The sequence below is a fragment of the Brachypodium distachyon genome, chromosome 3 (genome assembly GCF_000005505.3).
Source record: "Brachypodium distachyon strain Bd21 chromosome 3, Brachypodium_distachyon_v3.0, whole genome shotgun sequence".
NCBI classification, from domain to species: domain Eukaryota; kingdom Viridiplantae; phylum Streptophyta; class Magnoliopsida; order Poales; family Poaceae; genus Brachypodium; species Brachypodium distachyon.
In genome coordinates, this window is record NC_016133.3 from 51,343,741 (window position 1) to 51,361,458 (window position 17,718).

General features: G+C 44.9%; 2 protein-coding genes across 2 annotated transcripts; both read right to left on the reverse strand.

Moving 5' to 3' along the window:
• Positions 1 to 859: 859 nt before the first annotated feature.
• Positions 860 to 4,710, reverse strand: LOC100831863 (probable WRKY transcription factor 12). Its single transcript, XM_003572718.4, has 4 exons — positions 4,239 to 4,710; positions 4,088 to 4,158; positions 3,771 to 3,944; positions 860 to 1,265 (listed from the first exon to the last, which is right to left on the reverse strand). The coding sequence occupies exons 1-4, from the start codon at positions 4,518 to 4,520 to the stop codon at positions 1,058 to 1,060; spliced, it is 735 nt and encodes a 244-aa protein (XP_003572766.3). The 5' UTR covers positions 4,521 to 4,710; the 3' UTR covers positions 860 to 1,057.
• A 3,290-nt stretch (positions 4,711 to 8,000) lies between these two features.
• Positions 8,001 to 11,648, reverse strand: LOC100840733 (ELMO domain-containing protein A). Its single transcript, XM_003569951.4, has 9 exons — positions 11,266 to 11,648; positions 11,061 to 11,170; positions 10,676 to 10,744; positions 10,363 to 10,478; positions 10,202 to 10,256; positions 9,602 to 9,722; positions 9,408 to 9,455; positions 8,587 to 8,681; positions 8,001 to 8,463 (listed from the first exon to the last, which is right to left on the reverse strand). Exons 1-9 carry the CDS (start codon positions 11,357 to 11,359, stop codon positions 8,362 to 8,364), a joined length of 810 nt encoding a protein of 269 aa, XP_003569999.1. The 5' UTR covers positions 11,360 to 11,648; the 3' UTR covers positions 8,001 to 8,361.
• Between the last annotated feature and the right edge of the window lie 6,070 nt (positions 11,649 to 17,718).

Sequence of the window (17,718 nt, forward strand, 5' to 3'; positions counted from 1 at the left end):
GGGCCTAAAATTAAAAATAGGCAGTAAACTTACCAGGCCGGTCAACACATCTCGCATACCGGTCATTGGACTGCAGCCCGTGCGCGTGCAACCTCACCCTGCCAATGTCCACTCCGCCCCGTGGAGCTCCGCCGGCCGCCCCCGCCGCCAATCTCCAATTTTTGCGGGTAACGCAGGATGAGAGTCTTGTTGGCACTTGCATTCAAATCAAAACTTGTACAATACCAGTTCAAAAAAAACATTATCAACTGTATCAAAGGACGCATTTTCTTCTTCTTGAAAATTTTCTGATGGAAAAGGGCGGAACTAACAAAAGATGCTTCACCTTTTGTACCCACGTTCAAATTCCCAACTTCCATGGAGGCTCACGCCCTGACGATGCAGCCCCATGATGTTCCTCTAACCAGCGACACGTACGGTCGACCTCGCAATGATCATTCCGGCAGCTTAATTGGGACCTCATCAGAGGTCCTTGCAGACGATGATTGTTCGTTTCAGGTTGCGTGACCGCTGCTTTGGCTAGCTTGTGATGCACATCTCTCTGGAAGAAATTGCGAGCTGGCCGGCCGGCCTGAAGAAACAAACGTACCTGCAGGCGCAACTTAATGGCGGTCTGGTCGGAAGCCCGTGTTCGTTTCCGCGGTGCAACGGCAGGGTGCCTGTTGCGCAATCATTAGCATGCTCGTGCGTGCACCGTTATTTTTCTCCCCCTGTTGTCAGGTCAGGCCATCTGTGCGAGTGTGCGTGGCCGGGTACGTGGTGTACCTACGACGGTCTACTGAAATTAGCAACGAATACGGACAGCCAGATCGCCTGCCCCGGCCGCGGTGGTCACTGACTTTCTCTGAAACCATGCATCTTGTGTTTAACCATCTTGAATTGAAGTACTAGCAGTATTCTGTCTCCTCACATGCATGCATGCAGTCATGTAGTAGAAAGTAGCTTTATTGCCTACCAGAAATGCACATACATCAAGGGGATAGATCTTCCGTTTGGCGCTAGTGGCGCTAGTTGTTTGTTCGATATATAGATCCTCGAGCATGCAGTTGAAACTCGATCAGATCGATGGGTGGACGGATGGTATGAAGGAGGTGAAGCAGGTGGTAGTGGTGGCGGTGTGGTCGTCGGCGGGGGAGGCGTCGTCGGAGCAGGGGGAGTGGGTGTGGCGGCCCTCGTAGGTGGTGATCACCATGCGGCAGTCCGTCGACAGCCGCTCCACCCGCTTCTTCACGCGGCAGTTGCTCTGGGTGCACCTGAAGTAGCTCCTGCATGCGTGCATGAACACAGCACAGACACAGACACAGCAGACAAATCATTAGCTCGCACGCAGTTTGCTGAAAACCAAGCGCTAGCTAGCTTGGCCCAGTCCCTAAATATATGCTGGATGAGTACTGATCCGTATATATGGCGCCGCACTGAGCTAGCTAGCTGTGTGTCTGAAACTCTGAAGCAACACAATGATCTTAAAATGTCCGTTCCATTTGTCCCCGCGCATATCTGCGGACGTACGGCAAGCACAGTGTGCAGTAGGAGTACATCCAATTTTCCATAGATCATGCATATTGATAATGTCCTAATTTTTTTGCCACGTACCGTTGTGAAGGGACGGTAACCATTATACGACAGATCACTACTATCTTCATTCCTAAATATAGATAAGAAATCCTAGATTGGTCCCAAGTCTTTAACCAAGTTGACATAAAAAATAATTAAGATTTACAATATATATCAAATAAGTACATTATGGACATATATATAATTGGCAAATTTCATAAACCTAATTTAAAGTTTTGGATCTGGATAGATTTCTTTTTATAAACTTGGTCAACCTTGCAGAAATTTGACTTATGACTTCTTATATTTAGAAACAGAGGTAGTACTGGTTACTGCAAACAAAATGCATTAATTCAGCAGTGATGCTTTTTTTAATGAAAATTACGGCCTAAAACATATAGATAACAATTAGAAATATATATATACATGACGGGGGACTTGGTAACACTTTTCAGTTTGACTTCTACAAATATTATGTGTTAACCGGATATATGTACTTGATCCATTCAGTCTTAAGAACCATGACATTTTGGGCATAGCTTTGATCAAACACTTAGAACTTTGACTGTTCATATTTATTAAAATGCTTTCGTTGGATGTGAAAATCACTTCCATAGATTGGTCTTGAAAAATACTTTCATATTTGTGATGTTTTATAATATACTGTAGCAAAAATTAATGGTCCAAAAGTATGACTTGAATAATCATGTCATTGTCTAAATTATGTGTGAACTTTTGAGTATGTAGATATACATATACCATAATGCATGTAACTACAATCTTTATGCAGGTCCTTACTCTAAGGTGCAAGTTAGTCCTTAAACTTTGAAAATGCATGTTTGGATCCTATTTTTTTTAAAGTTGTTCATCATAGATCTAAATGTGTACTCCGTGTCTGACTGGGTGACGTGGCTGTTTGACCAACGCCACGTAGACATGGGCCCACTTGCAGGTTACCCCTTAGATGGTAAACTTAAATGCCCACATCTACCGCTGCATCGCCGTTTCCATGGCTTCACCGGTGAGGTTGGAGGAACGAGAGGGAGGGGCCGCAAAACGGGAGGACAAAATATGCAAGGGGTTGCTGAAAGATGACAATCAACGTGGTACCCAACACTCAACAGGTGTGTCTAGGCCTAGGTGGCATTGGTCAAACGGCCATGTCACCCGGGTAGACGGGCGCGTACACAATTAAGACCTATGATGAATAACTTAAAAAAAGGATTAGGGTACCAAACATGCATTTTCAAGGTTTAGAGACTAATTTGGCAGTTTTAAAATAGAATTAGGACCTCAAATGTATTTTACTCAGGAATGGATATAAATGGAATATCCCATGTTGTTGCATCATGTGTATATGTAGCAATTGGCACTTCACTGTTCATCTGTCTAACATTCTGTACCACTGTTACTGAGTATCCGTGCAGCTTTATCGCATGCAGCTAGCTAGCAATATATATCGTGCGTGTGCATATAAGACGTCATCTTTTTGCCAATCTCCTCTGTCATAATGCCATATTGCTTCGCAGTTCCCACATGCATCACCCCTTTGTCTTATAACTTTCCTTACCCAGTTACTAGTCTGAAACGAACTATACTCCGTACTACTTAGCACCAGGGAATGGCAAGAAACAACTGAACGACTGTCTGAATATGAACTATTCGGAGGAATGGTGGATCAGCAATTAAGCTTGTGCAGTTTACCTAGCTAATGAACGCTTTTGTTGGCACCTCAACATCACAAACGAAAACGTACAGCTTATGAATCCTTGAGAGAGAGAGAGAGAGAACTTGTGCTTGTGCATCAGAATAATTTATAAGACGCAACTGCAGCTGCGCAGTACAATAAAATCACATGTTTCTTTCCTTCAGTTAAGCCTAGTTATTAGCATATATAACTTCAGTGAAGCCTAGTTATTTGCATATATACTTACATTTTCGTCAAAAGAAACAGCTAGCTAGCACAACTGCAGCTTCTAAAATTGCAGGCTAATCTCAAATCAGGTTTCTTTCTAGATCTATTAGACGATTGATCATGGCAATGGATATGATCTGCTATGAGATCGACTTACTTCTGTCATCGATGGAGGTTTAGTTCATCACATATGATTGCTCGCCTCAATTGTACCATCCTGCCTCTATTCCTAGCTAGTACGTCCGAATAGGTACTGCTACGAATATGTTAGGGTTTTGATTGCCTATAGAAGTACACGTACCTGGGATGGAGGCTGTTCTTGACAACCTTCTGCCCGTACTTCCTCCACTTGTACCCATCGTCGAGCACATCCACATCGCTTCTGGTCTGGAAACAGAACCTCGGCTCCCTCATCTTCCTCCTCACCTTCATCTTCCCCTTCTCCCCGGCAACCGACATCGCCGACCCCCTCCACCTGCACCCTCAAACAGTCACACACCAAAATGCACAAATCGATAACCTAAACACAATTAAATCCACAATGGACACACATACACGTCCATCTCATGCATGTTCTCTCTACACATTTTTTTTTCAGGAGTTTCTCTCTACACATACCATGTACTCGTACTAGAATAGCCGTTATTAGCACCCTCGCATCCAACTCCTGCCGTTATCGAGGTGCCCACCTGATTCAGAGGAATAAGAGAAATCAAGATCAAAACGAACCTCTCCGTATTTGACCACGGTCGAAGCTAGCAAGTATTACCTCTTCAACCCCAATATTGGGCATGAAACCGGGCGTAGGCTTCTCGCAGACGATGGCCGGTGCAGTGGCTGTCAGATGACTAAATGGAAGCGCCGGCAGAGGGTATAGCCCGCAATGGTCAGGATTGGAGAGCATTACGGCTTCTTCCAGCTGGTCGAACGGCATCTGCTGGAGGAGCGCTCTGGGATGGCACGGTAGTTGGAGTGGAGGAGGAAGAGGAACGGAGGGGGTGTAGTACTGATCTGGCACATAGAGGTTTGGATTTGGAACACAGTAAGCCATCTGTAGATCGTGTCGTCTGCGAGCCTTACTAGTGATCACAAGGTGGTTGGTTCTTGGGGCATAGAATTCTTGAGATAGACCTGATCTCTCTCTCTCTCTCTCTCACTGCTTTCTATTTTGGTGTCAAATTGTGATAGGGTTGATACCTCTAGGTTTGAAGTGGTGGGCTATAGCTCTGTCTGGAGGACCCTGGGTCTAGGCTGCTCCCTTTAAAGGGCCCTTTTCGCTCAAATTGTGTCGTGGGTGCAGTGGTTGCTTCAGCGGCAGCTGTTATGTCGGATATGACTTTCCTAGCTCGATACATAGATGCCTTCTACTGCTACATGCAACTAAAAAAAAAATCATGTTTTAACCCATGTCAATCATCCATTATATTAAGAGAAAGGTATAGTTTTGGCCACTCCATTGGCAGCGAATTATACAAATGGTCCTTGAACTCGATCGAAATCGTATACATTTGGTCTCTCAATTGAAAAAACCAGATAGTTTAGTTTTGATACTTCTCCTAGATTTGAACAGTTTAGACTCCACGTGGCCCCATTTCCCCCCGAGAGTTTTCCACGTCGATCCCACGATGCACAGTTGAGTGACCAAATGTATATGATCGATCTTGAGTTCAGAGACCATTTCTAGGGGAAACTTGACGCATAGTGGCATCCGACATTGAAAAGTCTGGGGAAAACCGCGCCACGTGGAGTCAAAACCGTTCAAATCTGGAAGAAGGGCCAAAAGTATCCGGGTTTTGCCCATTGAGAGACCAAATGTATACGATGTCGAGTCCATGAACAATACTTTCTAGACTTCGCTAGCAAATGAGAAACCAAAAATATACTTTTCTTCCGTCTCAAAAAATAACTTTTCTCTTATTAATAATTTCCTTGTAAAATCATATTAAGTTAATCTTTTTCTCCGGTTGCTTATATTTGTTTGTAGTATTATTTGCCGCTTCCCTAATTGCAAACTTCAGTATTTGTTTCGACGATAAACTTTTGGCCACTATGGATCTTTGATGGAACCTTTTTCAGGTGTGGGGCAGACATGTTATTGCGTCGCAGCGATTGTTCCGCACACAGGATAGCACTGATTGTTCCTTTTGTTCCCTGTGATTGCTCGCTGCAACATACTTTTATTTACGCAAAAGGCCACCCGTGTCCAGTCTTCTGAAACGCGCACATATTGCGCCTAGTCTACCCTTGAATCATATCGATCACCTAACTTTTCTTTTTGGGTGAACAGCAAACAAGGATTTGGGCTTAAATATTTTGCGGCAATCCACTGCAGCTAAATTATTACACCTGATACGCATTTCCGTAGCCAGTGTTAGTGTCAAAGTAGTACTCGCTGCAGTTAATGGATGACAATGATATAGAGCCTAGTGCAATGATGCAGTTTCTGCAGAATTCAGTGAAATTACGCTCGTCCTGATACAGAAAAAAAATAGAATAAGTGAAAACAGGGGGAGCTAGATTCGAAACATTCATTTGTTCATCACATGCACGGCGTGAGTGTTCAGTCTCTCATGCAAGATACTCCCAAGTGGGAACATGAATTCCCTGCTATAACTGTATAGAATACATCACGACGTGCGTAGTGTCGGAGCAGTGGGGCTAGCTGTTTTAGTTGCAAGATAATGGCGAACCGAACACATTGTAGCTAGCAGCTAGCTGCAGGCACTCGCCACATTGATGCTTCCAGATCGAGCCACAGATTTGCAGCAGGGGCAAGGGGGATTTCCTATCATTGCAGCCGCGGCAAAAAGCCTCTTCTTCAGGCCCAGCTGTTCCCCTCTCTTGGCCACTACTCCCTTAATGCACATCTCTGCTGCCACATCGTGTAGTATATGCGATCTCCAATTCAAATTAAGGTGCAGAGAAACATATGTGTATGCCGTACACCTTATCATCTGCATGTGTGAATGTACGTATGCGTACAGATCAAACCAAGTGCAGTACAGATCAATCACAGGGAGCTCGAATGGTGTGCCCTGAAAGCTACAGAAAGGGCGAGGCACAAAGAGTTGGCAAGGAGATGAACAGAACAGAACAGGCGCAGATACCGATCGATATCGCAGCCAGCCGGCCTTCTGCATGACTGCATGCGACCGAGGCAGCAGTGCACGAGTCGGCGGCCGCAGCGGCAAGAAAAGAATAGAAACCCCAAAGTACATGGCGCCATGGCGGCCGGTCCGCCGGTGCCGCGTTTGTACGGTAGCTAGCTTTGCGCCGATCGAGACCAGTATAACTACATGGAGAAGGAGCAAAAACGCTAGGGGACAAGGAGATGATACGATCGACCGAAGCACACGAATGATCGTATGATGCATGGCGCACGCCACGCGTACGTACGTACGTGTGTACCGGCTGCACCGCGCGCGCATGAACGATCATTTCCGCATATCCCCGTTACTTTCTGAAGAAAAGTAATGTGTGACACGAGTCACACGACACGCAGAAATCGATCTTAGCGCTCCTCCGCAGGATTCCTCGTCGGCCATGATGATGCCTTTCGTCTCGTCGATCGATAAGCTCGCTTGGCAAGTCGAGAACGGACACGACCAGATCTCCTCTGATCTCAGACATGACACCACGACAACCCTACGCTCGGTTTGATCCCCAAAAGAGGACGCAAGGGCTATAAGACTCTAGCAACAAGAAAACCAAAGGGAGAGTGTTTATTTGGTCGGAAGCCTCTCTCTGTCTCTCATTCATCGGTCGTAGACTCGTACTAGTACATATACACAGACACACGCACGTCGTAAGTGGATTTTGTTGTCTGTATCTGCACATTAGGACGACATGCAAAGGCGTAGAGTAGAGACCATTGGAGTGGTCGACCTTCTTTGCGAGAGGAGTACACGTAGGTGCATCTGCGGAACTATTCAGGATGTCCAGTTCCAGACCAAATCCTCGTCGCTACAGATTACACAACTGATACCCTCTGGTCCCGGATACGTTCCTAGCTAATCCATAGCCAATTGATCGAATATCCAGGCCATGAATGAGTTAACAAGTTCCGGACAATAGCACACAGAATTGGAGGACTGGGTTGCACTGGATGCAGCACGAGAGCTAGTTGCCTAGTTAGCAGCTTGTAGTTTTTGTATTGTTTGTCTGAAGTATGGACCGGGCAAAAGAGTATAGCCCCACACACCTGACCCCGACAACAGGGAAGCACCACTTCCCCGGGACAACAGGGATTCTCGTTCTCCATTCACAGTTTTCTGTTGACGAGGCAAGGTTAGTTCACTAGCTGTCTAGCACTAATTATCTACAGCACGTTCTGATCAGCTGCTGCTAGGCTGCATACCACGAAACGGGTCTGCTTTGGAATCAGTTTGGGACAAACTTCATGCATCAGGGGAACGAGGAAACTCATGTATCAGCTGGGCGGTATATGTATCAGGAGATCTCATGTATCAGCTGGGAATTAGCAGGAACAGCTAGGATAGTTGTTGCTCGAGAACAAACCGCCAGGGCGCCAGTACTCCCAAATCACAACTCAGATTAGATTTCAGAACAGCCTCATGTTTACAAAGGCAAAGAGCCAAAGACTAGGACGCGCTTCATATCGTGGTATGATGGGCAATAACACACACACACACCCTACAGATAGTCTGCCCGCCTGGGCAGCTGGTCGAACACTTTGAGTCACCCAGTTACCCTACGCGGCATGCTATGACCAAGAAAACCCTGCCCGAGAGCTCAGGTTACCAGAGTACCTAAAACATGACGATACAGGTGCATCTACATTTGAGAATCCTCACTGTGTAAGGGCACTGGTCGCAATCCTTTGGCAACTAAAACCTTGAGACATGTAAGCCATGTTAAGGTGCAGTTACTAGCTAGCGGGCTAGAAGCTTGTATGATGGCATATCCTCGATCCGCAGAATATCTTCAAGCAACAGTTCCCTTTCTATCTGACGTCGTGTAGCTTTCATGACCGTCTGCAATTTCAGTAGTACAATCCTCAATTGGTAGTTTTTTGCAACCATAGACGAGCTTGTCAAAAAAAGGTTACTAGGGGAGAGTTTCCTAGTTGCAAGAACTTGGATAGAAAGGCAACATACATTGAAGTCCATGTAAGTAGCGTGCATATCAAGCCATTGCTGATCCATCACCTTGAAGGTTACGCAGTAGATAATATCAAAAGCTCGATCATTTTCTGAATTAAAGAAAAGAGTAATCAATATTAGGAGCACTATCAATAGAGCCTTCACTTATCTGACATTCATATGTGTTGCCTACTTATAAAAAGTAGAACTAAAGCAGGATATGCTGGATTTTATATAGTTAATACTGATCATTAATGGTCACATGGGACAGGTTTAATACTCAAAATATATTGCTAAGAACTGGTGTTTTAATTGCAGCCATCTGCGCAAGCATACATGCTTCATGTTTGATGGTTCAGTGGAGGAGGAAAAGTAGTTATGAGGGCATATTGGGTGCAATACTGCACTAGGCCACCAAAATCACTCTTAGAAGTGGTGAAAAAAATAATCTAAAACAAATCATGAATTCATGACATAGACATATCATACCACAAAATTTCAAATCCAACTTAAATTCATAGCTTGCTAAAAAAACAGATCCAAATAATGAACAGTACCAAGTTCAAATTTGAGGTCAATAGTATCGTGCTGGTACTATTCACAGTTGGGTTTTTCTTTTTGTTGAGCTGTTATACAATTTGGACTAAAATTTCGTGACACATAGATTTTTTTTAGGACACCTCAAAGGGGCAGGGAGTTACATGCTGTTTTGGTTCAGGAATTTGGGGCTTAGTGCAAGTCTAGGTACACCTCAAGGGTGCTAATGCACTCAATATGCCACCATCATGTAGATTCCGATCTCCATTCCGTAAACATGAAAATGAAAGAAACTGTACCTGAAAGTAGCTTTAGAAAAACAGCTCCAAACAATGACCTTGGTTTAACTGCAGAAGAAACGAAGATATTCAACATGAATTCAAATGCCATGCACTTCAAAAGATTTTCCAACATGTTGAAAGATCTGCAGGAACTGTTAGAATCTAGTAAACATATCCACTATTTTCTAAGCACAAAACTTTTGTAAACCAACCTGCTTGTAGATCAAGCATCTGAATGAGCATGAATGTTATATTTACACCAGCTACAGCAAATGGATATTCCCAAATTGCACGGTCACCATTCTGCTTACGAAGAAGTTCCTGAAAAGATTTCTGCATAGAAAGTAAATTGGTTAGTGCAATGATTATGAATAGGAAATGCAAGGTTATGGGGTTAGTATTTCAGTGCCATGATGATCAACATTTCAATGATAATTTCAGTTTTGATAACCACAGCAGGTAAAATATTGCCTACTTTCAGCTTTCTGTTTTCTTAGATGTACTTTGAACTCATTGTGTAGTGTAACTATACGAGATACACTTTGACCTTTTTCTTCTTTTCTTTTGTTTTGAACATCAAAGTCATTATCACAGAAATATTAGAAAATCTAGAGCCAGAAAAAGCAAATGATGCCACATTTCATTTTTAGCACTACAGGGCTGCACATAATACAAGCCATCTAGATTATGACGTTATACTTAAACAGACGTACTGAAGAGTGAGGGCTTCATCAGAACCTCAAGCCATCAATAGTGATTAAAGCAACCTTAGGGTACATATAGCATCCTTAGAATTGACGATTCGCACTCACCGGATAGTTCCTGGCGAAGAACAATAAATTTTCCAGGGAGATGAAGCCTCCACCTCTGTAATGCCAGGATGGAGAAAAGATCATACATCTCATGTTCTATAGTTTGGCTACAGAATACCGATATGAAGGGTACTGACTGGAATGAAGGAGAAATCTAATACCTAAAATCTGTAGATGGGTCTTTCCCTTGCCAGCCCATTTCTTTCCATTGTTCTGAAATTAGCCCCTGAAGCTCAATTCCAGGAAAGGAAGCACACCAAAGGGCCTTCAGTTCTTCCTGAAAGACGAAAAAACAGGATTACAGCTAAAGCAACTAACTCAACTTATGAAGAGGAACTTGTTGGCAAAAAATAGCACAGGCATTTTTTTTAGCGGGGAAGCACACACACCGAATAGCATGGAATGTCAGACATTCTAAATTAAAATCCACGTAGTACCAAGCAGTTCGGAGCAATATCAGCCAAAAATAAGTACCTGATGCTCTCTGTTTGAACTGTCATACTGAACTTCTATCCGGTTCTGTAACCTCAGTAAGCACTCTTCCTGCATAGGCAAAAAGAAAAAAAAATGACTACATCCACGTGGAACTTCACTATCGTAGCATGAATGTAAACTTAAGAAAGCCACAAAATCATTCAGGGAAAACTGAATTCTGTTGAATATAACATTGAGGCCAATTAGGTGAGGCACGGCAACATGTATGCAAAAAGTGCATAAGATCCAGATGCGGGTCAGCAATACCGAGATGAACTTCGGGGACACCAACGCAACAAGTGATCATTCTCCAAATACGGGCACAACATTAGCATGACAGAAGCAAACCTAGGGATCAAACCAATGAAGAGGAAGCTATCTTCACCTGAACAGGCGTCAAATCGAAAGAAAGGCGGGCGTCGCTGTCCCTGCCCTGCGCGCAGACGCAGGAGAGCCCCCTCCCGATCCACGCCGTCGACCCCGTCACGACCTCCGCTGCAGCATCGCACACGAACACATAACCCGTAAGCATCCGCGCTAAGAGCAGCAGTTGCCAAGAGGAGACAGCCCGAATCGGAAAAGAAGCTAACCCGAGGACGAGTGGTGGAACGCGACGGCGCCGGCGGCGCGGTCGGAGCCAGCGAGCCGTCGGACGGCGACGAAGGAGCCTGCGTTCGTGTCCATCTGCCCCAGCCCGCGGCACGGCACGGCACGGCCCTGGTGTCTCCCCCCTTCCCGCTCGTCGCTACTCGCCGCGATCCGCGCGACGACAGGGGTCCATGGGCCGGCCGGAGCTCCAATCTCGGCGGCGGGATTGCGCGGGCGGATCCCAAGGAGGCAGGAAAGGAAAAGGGGGACCGGATTGGCGAGGCTTCGCGGCGGCCTCTTTCCGTCCGTTGGTTAGTTGGTTGGTTGGCTCTGCCTCTTTCTGGTCGGGGCGCTGCTGGGCTGCTGCTGTTGCTGCGCTGGTGAACTGCTGGTGGTGGCATCCTGCTGCCAATAAATTGATAAATCCTAAAGCGTACCTTTGCTTCTCTTTGATTCGCTCCAATTCTTTTCTCGATTCGGAGCATATGTGTTTATCGAAGTTTTAAGTATGCTGTAGATTATATATTTGCAGATGCGGGTTGTCGTTCAAATGTTGGAGCTTAAGGGGTGATGACACCTTGCCCATTGTGTATTGGAACAAACGTGCTCAGTTTTTATTCAAGATTTTGTACGAGTATGTTATTTCACTTGGATATCATAGCATCATTGGGTTTATTTTTGTTGCAAGATTGGTATGTAAAGATCCATATAGGTGGTGTGCTTCAACCTTCAACCAACCCAAGGAGCTTCTGAAATAGTACTACTGTGATGCTCTGAAGTTGCCCTTGATTTCGATACGTAGCGGAGTCAGTCATCATCAAGCCCATCGCAAAGGCAAAATCAGTTTGGTTCGATGACGGATGAACCCCAAATTCAATATTGGATGAGTGGATCTGTACCGAACAAACGAATCGTATGCCGCGTCGCTATCCACTGGACTCAATCCCCCATCTGCCGCTCGATCTTCAAAAAGGCAGGGAAATGGGTCAGGCTAATCATACGTACGTGATGCCCGCTCTGCTTGCTACTTTCATCATCAAATCTCGACACCTCTCATCTCTACCATATAAAAAAGAGAACGCCTTTTCACCTCTTCTACTAGTACGTGTTCTTCCTACTACCTTCGCTTTGAAGCTGTGCTTGATTGAACGCCATCTTAGCCTAACGAGGTACCTGGTGGCAGGTTGTTGTCGTTCAGTTTCAGTGTGCGCTGTCACGGCGGTATTTCACTGCAAGTCTGCTGCAACAGACAACGTAATCGCCCAAGTCTTGTCGAAAACAAATTGAAGATCCAGGGTTATGAATTATGATCGGTTCTTTGGCTTCTTGCCGTATACGGCCGCGAGAGCGGCCGGTCAGGACCCAGGAGGACAAGCCTGCGTAGCAGCGTGCACACTGCAAAGACAAAATGCGGCACGAGCAAATAACCGCTGGAATTACTCCATTTTTACTCATCAGTCATCACCGCTGATTATCCAAGCCAGTAGAAAAAAGCAGGATCAGTCAGTGGCAACCCATGTTACAATTGCAGCGGGCGTGCATGTGCGACCGCTGTTAGGCGCGCCACCCCGGCCGGTGCGGGTGGTGGTGGGCTGGTGGCCGGTGGGCACGCGCCGGACGGACGCCTGGGCACCCGCTTTCCGCTGCCGCCTCTACCCCTCTTCGCTAGAAAAAAAAGGAAAACGACGGATTGGGCCCGGCCCCTTCCGTGCGACGCGAGCGAGACGGACGCGCGTATACGTGCCGAGGGAGGCCGACGGCGACTGGGCAAGGCCGGGGGAGGCCGGAAGGGCCCGCCGATGTACTTGTACATGTAATAGCAAGCAAGCACCTAATCTGTCGGGGGCCGGTGCTGGCGCGGGACGTGTACGTGTACGTGTGCGTTGCGTGCGTACTTACGTTGTATCCGGCCAAACGTGGGAACGGCGGATGTGATCGATGTGCGCCCCGGTCGGTCACCCGGCGCCAACCGGTGCATCACATCCATGGATGGATGGATGGATGGATGGTTGCAGTCACGTACTGTATGTTGTATAGTTGGGGTCTGAGTGTCTGACGATGTGGGTGTAGTTCTAGGATGGATTTTGTGGTTGGGAACGGAATATCGGAACCCCAGAGATTAATTGTAGGATAAGGGTAGTTCGCAGCGAAAGGGAAAGGGAACATGGGCGTTGGGTTCCTTCCTTCAATAAAGACGTGGATGCTGAATTAGTTTGCTCATTCAAGACAACACAGTTCTGCGAGTGTGCGAAATAAGCATTTTATTTTTTCATCAATTGTAAAAAAGAAAAAACACAAACCATTGAAGCTAGAATAGTAAACTGTAGGTCAAAATAACAATATTTCGTAATGAAATTTTATGTAAATTTTGGCCAATTAAAGTATTTTTTATGTATAACTCAAACTCAACAATATTTCGTAATGTAATTTTACAAATACGTAGTTTGCACTAAAACAGTGACAAGTATTTAGGAACGGAGGGAGTACATGAAAACAATTCATGAATTTTTGAAACACTAAAACTATGATTTTACATTAAAAAAATGGGAGTCAAAAGGGGTATCAGTGTTAGGTGTTCCCTTGTTTGATGCCAGGCTCGATTTAGTGGATGAGGATGCCGCATCGACTGATGTTTAATCGATCTCGTATAAGTGCAAATGGCACACACGATGATGTTGTAAGCTGCAACTCTGGTAACGTCGATCACGAGAAAATGTGATGGCTCCGCGGCTTGGTATTTGTTCCTTCACACATTGCTACGCGTTGCATTGCGTCACATGTGGCCCTCTGTAACCGGGGAACTCCATGAGACCACCAATTGGTGGCCGTGCTCCATCATGATGCCGATCCCCTAGGCCTCATCATGCTACCAAATGCAGCCCATGGAGCACCAGTAGATCTCAAGGTTGGTTGACATCGAGTATTGATGACCCAACCATGGAGAAGGCAATGTATCAAACCAAGCTTTGGGATCTAGCTTGGGGAAACCAAGGAATATCCATCTTACCGCTCATTGAATCCTTGGTGTTCACTAGGATACATTCGGTTGGAACAAAGGGAAATTGAACTAAAAATTCATCATTCCCGTCAATCTCCACCAGGAAGGGCATAACCGAATTAGCCCTTAGTGAGCGGAAGTGCCAGATTTCATGACTACCAGATACAACTTGAGATAGTAGCTTAGAACTTGTTTACCCAATTTGGATGTCATGTTAGCAATTAGGTGGTGCATACGTTGTATCGTGTGTGCTATTTTTTTAATACTTTGTAACAGCGTGATATGCACACTTTATTGATAGATGATTATCTTTATCTGTTGATGCAAGGCCAAATCCAAGTACGGAGTATATGTAATTGTGGGGCTTATACAATGTGCAGATTCTGATAGGAATCAGTCCGTGAGGGATAACTCATAACTGTCAATACAGACTTGTAGGCACGACGCTTTATTGAGTGGGTGGCGGTGCTTAATTATCCCATATAGTATTAATTTGATTAGTTGGTGAAAAGATCACAACTTAAAAAGTGTAACCCGACATGATTAGATCCTACGAGATCATCATTTGAGGATTAAGTAGGCGGAAGACTTTAACAAACTCATCTTTTGGTGGCGCTTCTTTTCATAGAGCATGTCACTTGCTCCGCTATCGGTGTCATCGTGGTTTAAGGTTCTAAAGTCACCGCAAATTAATAGTCTATCCATATCAAACTATGGGGCATACCTATTTAAAAGTTTATTTTAACCGATAATTAGTTCACCTAACGCGCATGGCTTGAGAAAGAAAAATGAAAATCATGGGTTTCTATGGAGTATTAAAGATGTTTTTCATTAGTATTAAGTCTTTATGAACTAATCCACAATATCGATCAAAGTTTAAAAAATAAATTAAACGTGCACGCCATATATTTTAGAATTGAACTAGTACTTCTTGAAATGGATATGATGGAGGGGGAAATTAAGAATGTATGGTCCTCACATGATGGTCGAGCTGCATACTCGAAACCTGATTAATGAACTGAAAGTTTTGAAACGGACGATGGTGCACTGGTTAATCAATTGGCAGGCAAGCAATCATCAGATTTCTAGCAAGTATTTGTTCTCCCCTAGTAGGCTTGCGAGCATAATCGTAGCCAGTCGGTCCCTTCTTTTTCTTGACACGAAGATCGCATCTCCGTAAACTCCAATATATAAAATACCTCTGGAGTTGAGCTAGCATAGTGTACTTCTTCAATTGGATGGATCCCGTCGTTGCTATGACGATATCAACGGCAAATTCTTTCCCACTTGGTGGAGCATGCAGTATACTCCAAACCGACCAGATCTCTTTCTGTTGTGCGTGCTCCCTATGTCTTCCCCTCACGGCGTTCACGGCCTGCCAGATGTATCTACGTGGTACATACTATGCTCTCTGTTTTGCACGTGCGCTCTGATGGACTCCTACCAGGTAAGTAACGGCAGAATCACCCAAGTTTACCCAAGTTTGCCATTTCCAGCATAAATGCCACTTGCCACTGGATAAAGCTCCAAATGTACCGGAGAGTCATGTGTGCCAGAAACTCACTGGACCACTCAGGGGCAGCAAAGAGAACACATCCAACCAGGAGTCGTAGATCGTAAAGGAAAACAAACGTTTTCAAATTAACATGGGCATTGTTTCTTTCTTTTTTTGCGAGAATGGGCATTGTTAATTTGCAGACGTAGCTAGGACATAACGTTCACCACCTGGATCTCGACCGGAAGGGCACTGCAACAACGTGTATGTGCTTACTCCCGCAGGTTCCCAGCCTAATAAAATCGCTGATATATATAGATCGGCCTAGGTTAGTGCTTCCGGCTGAGTCATCGAGAGCATAGGAATATGGCGACGCACGTGGAAGACAGATGCCTAGGTGTGGCCGCTGTGATAAGGCAAGTGCATGCAAAGATTCAACAACTTAACGCACGCTCCTCGATCGATCGATCCCCACGCTCCCAAGGCATGGGGCGCCTTTGCGTGTAACTGGCCGCCACACATCTGTTCGTGCAGCCCGAGTATAGAGCGGAGAAATTGATAATGATGCACGGATAAGCGCAGATCACCGAGGCACCGAGCAATGCATACACAGCGTGGACGCGTAGTACATCGTATCACAACCACTGAACTGCACTCCCAGGTCACGTCGATGATCTGGAGCTGAGAGCTTTTGATCCGGGAACGAGTGTAATCTCGAGGAAAATCGGGGAACGCACGGTTGCGCCCTGCGGCCGCGGGCCAGCCTTTGGGTTCCGTCTTTCTTTTTCCCGGACCTACGTGGGCTCAGGGCGGGATGCTAGAGCTTGTGCAGTGGGCTGCCGTTCGTACGGCACCACGGCACCAGGGCCTTTCCCAAACAATATGCCCTCAAAAAATATCTCCAAAATCTTCTCTAAAATATACAATGTCATTTTCTCCTTTTACCAACCGTCTAAAAAAAAAGACTCTCATCTCAAACTACACTATGCATGTTCTGCTATGTTCTTGACTCGTCAATGCATTAGAAAAAGGGAGTGCCTATGGCTCAGTCGACTGAGAAAAAAGTTGTTTCTCAGTCGACGAGTCTGTACGCAAATCGATCGATCGATCCTCCCGATCAGGTCCGCTCGTGGGTTTCTTTTCTGTGCGTGTGAGGATCTGAGCCTGCCGTTCTTTGGTTGTCTGGGAAAAAAACACGTTGTTGCCTACGTATATAAGAATCGCGCACAAAATTTTGCGCGCAATTTTTAGAATGGCGCACAAAATATCACTTGCATTTTTAGTATGACGCATAAAATTTCAAGTGCAATTTTTAGAAGCGTGCATAAAGTTTCACCTGCATTTTTAGAATCGCTCACAAAATTTCATTTGCATTTTTAGAATCGCTAGAATCACGCACAAATTCACCTACAATTTTTAGAATCGGCACAAAATTTCACGTGCAATTAGAATCAAGCATAAAAATTTCACGTTTTTTAGAATCACACACAAAACTTCACATGCTGCAATTTTTAGAATCAAACACAAAATTTCAAGTGCAATTAGAATCGCTCATAAATATTTCACGTGCAATTTTCAAAATCGCGCATGAATAAGTGCATGATGAATTAGTTGCATACAAAAAAAAGACAAAACAAAATAAAATGAAAACAAAGAAAAACAATAAAAAGTAAAAATGAACCAAGGTACAGAGAAGAAAAAAAAAAGGAAAGAAAAAACAACAGAAAAATGGACCTGCAGGTGAATCTTACCTCCCACCTATACATGCAAGACCGTAACGAAGCTAAACACCAGCCACGAAACCAGCAAATTCGTTTTCTATATTCAGTTGTTTCTTTTTTATTTCTATTTTGTCTAGATCGACTGAGAAACTACTTTTCTTCTCAGGCGACTGATACGTAGCAAATCTGTTAGAAAAACTTAGTCTTGCCTTAAAGCGTCTTCTCAAAGCAAATGGCCTGA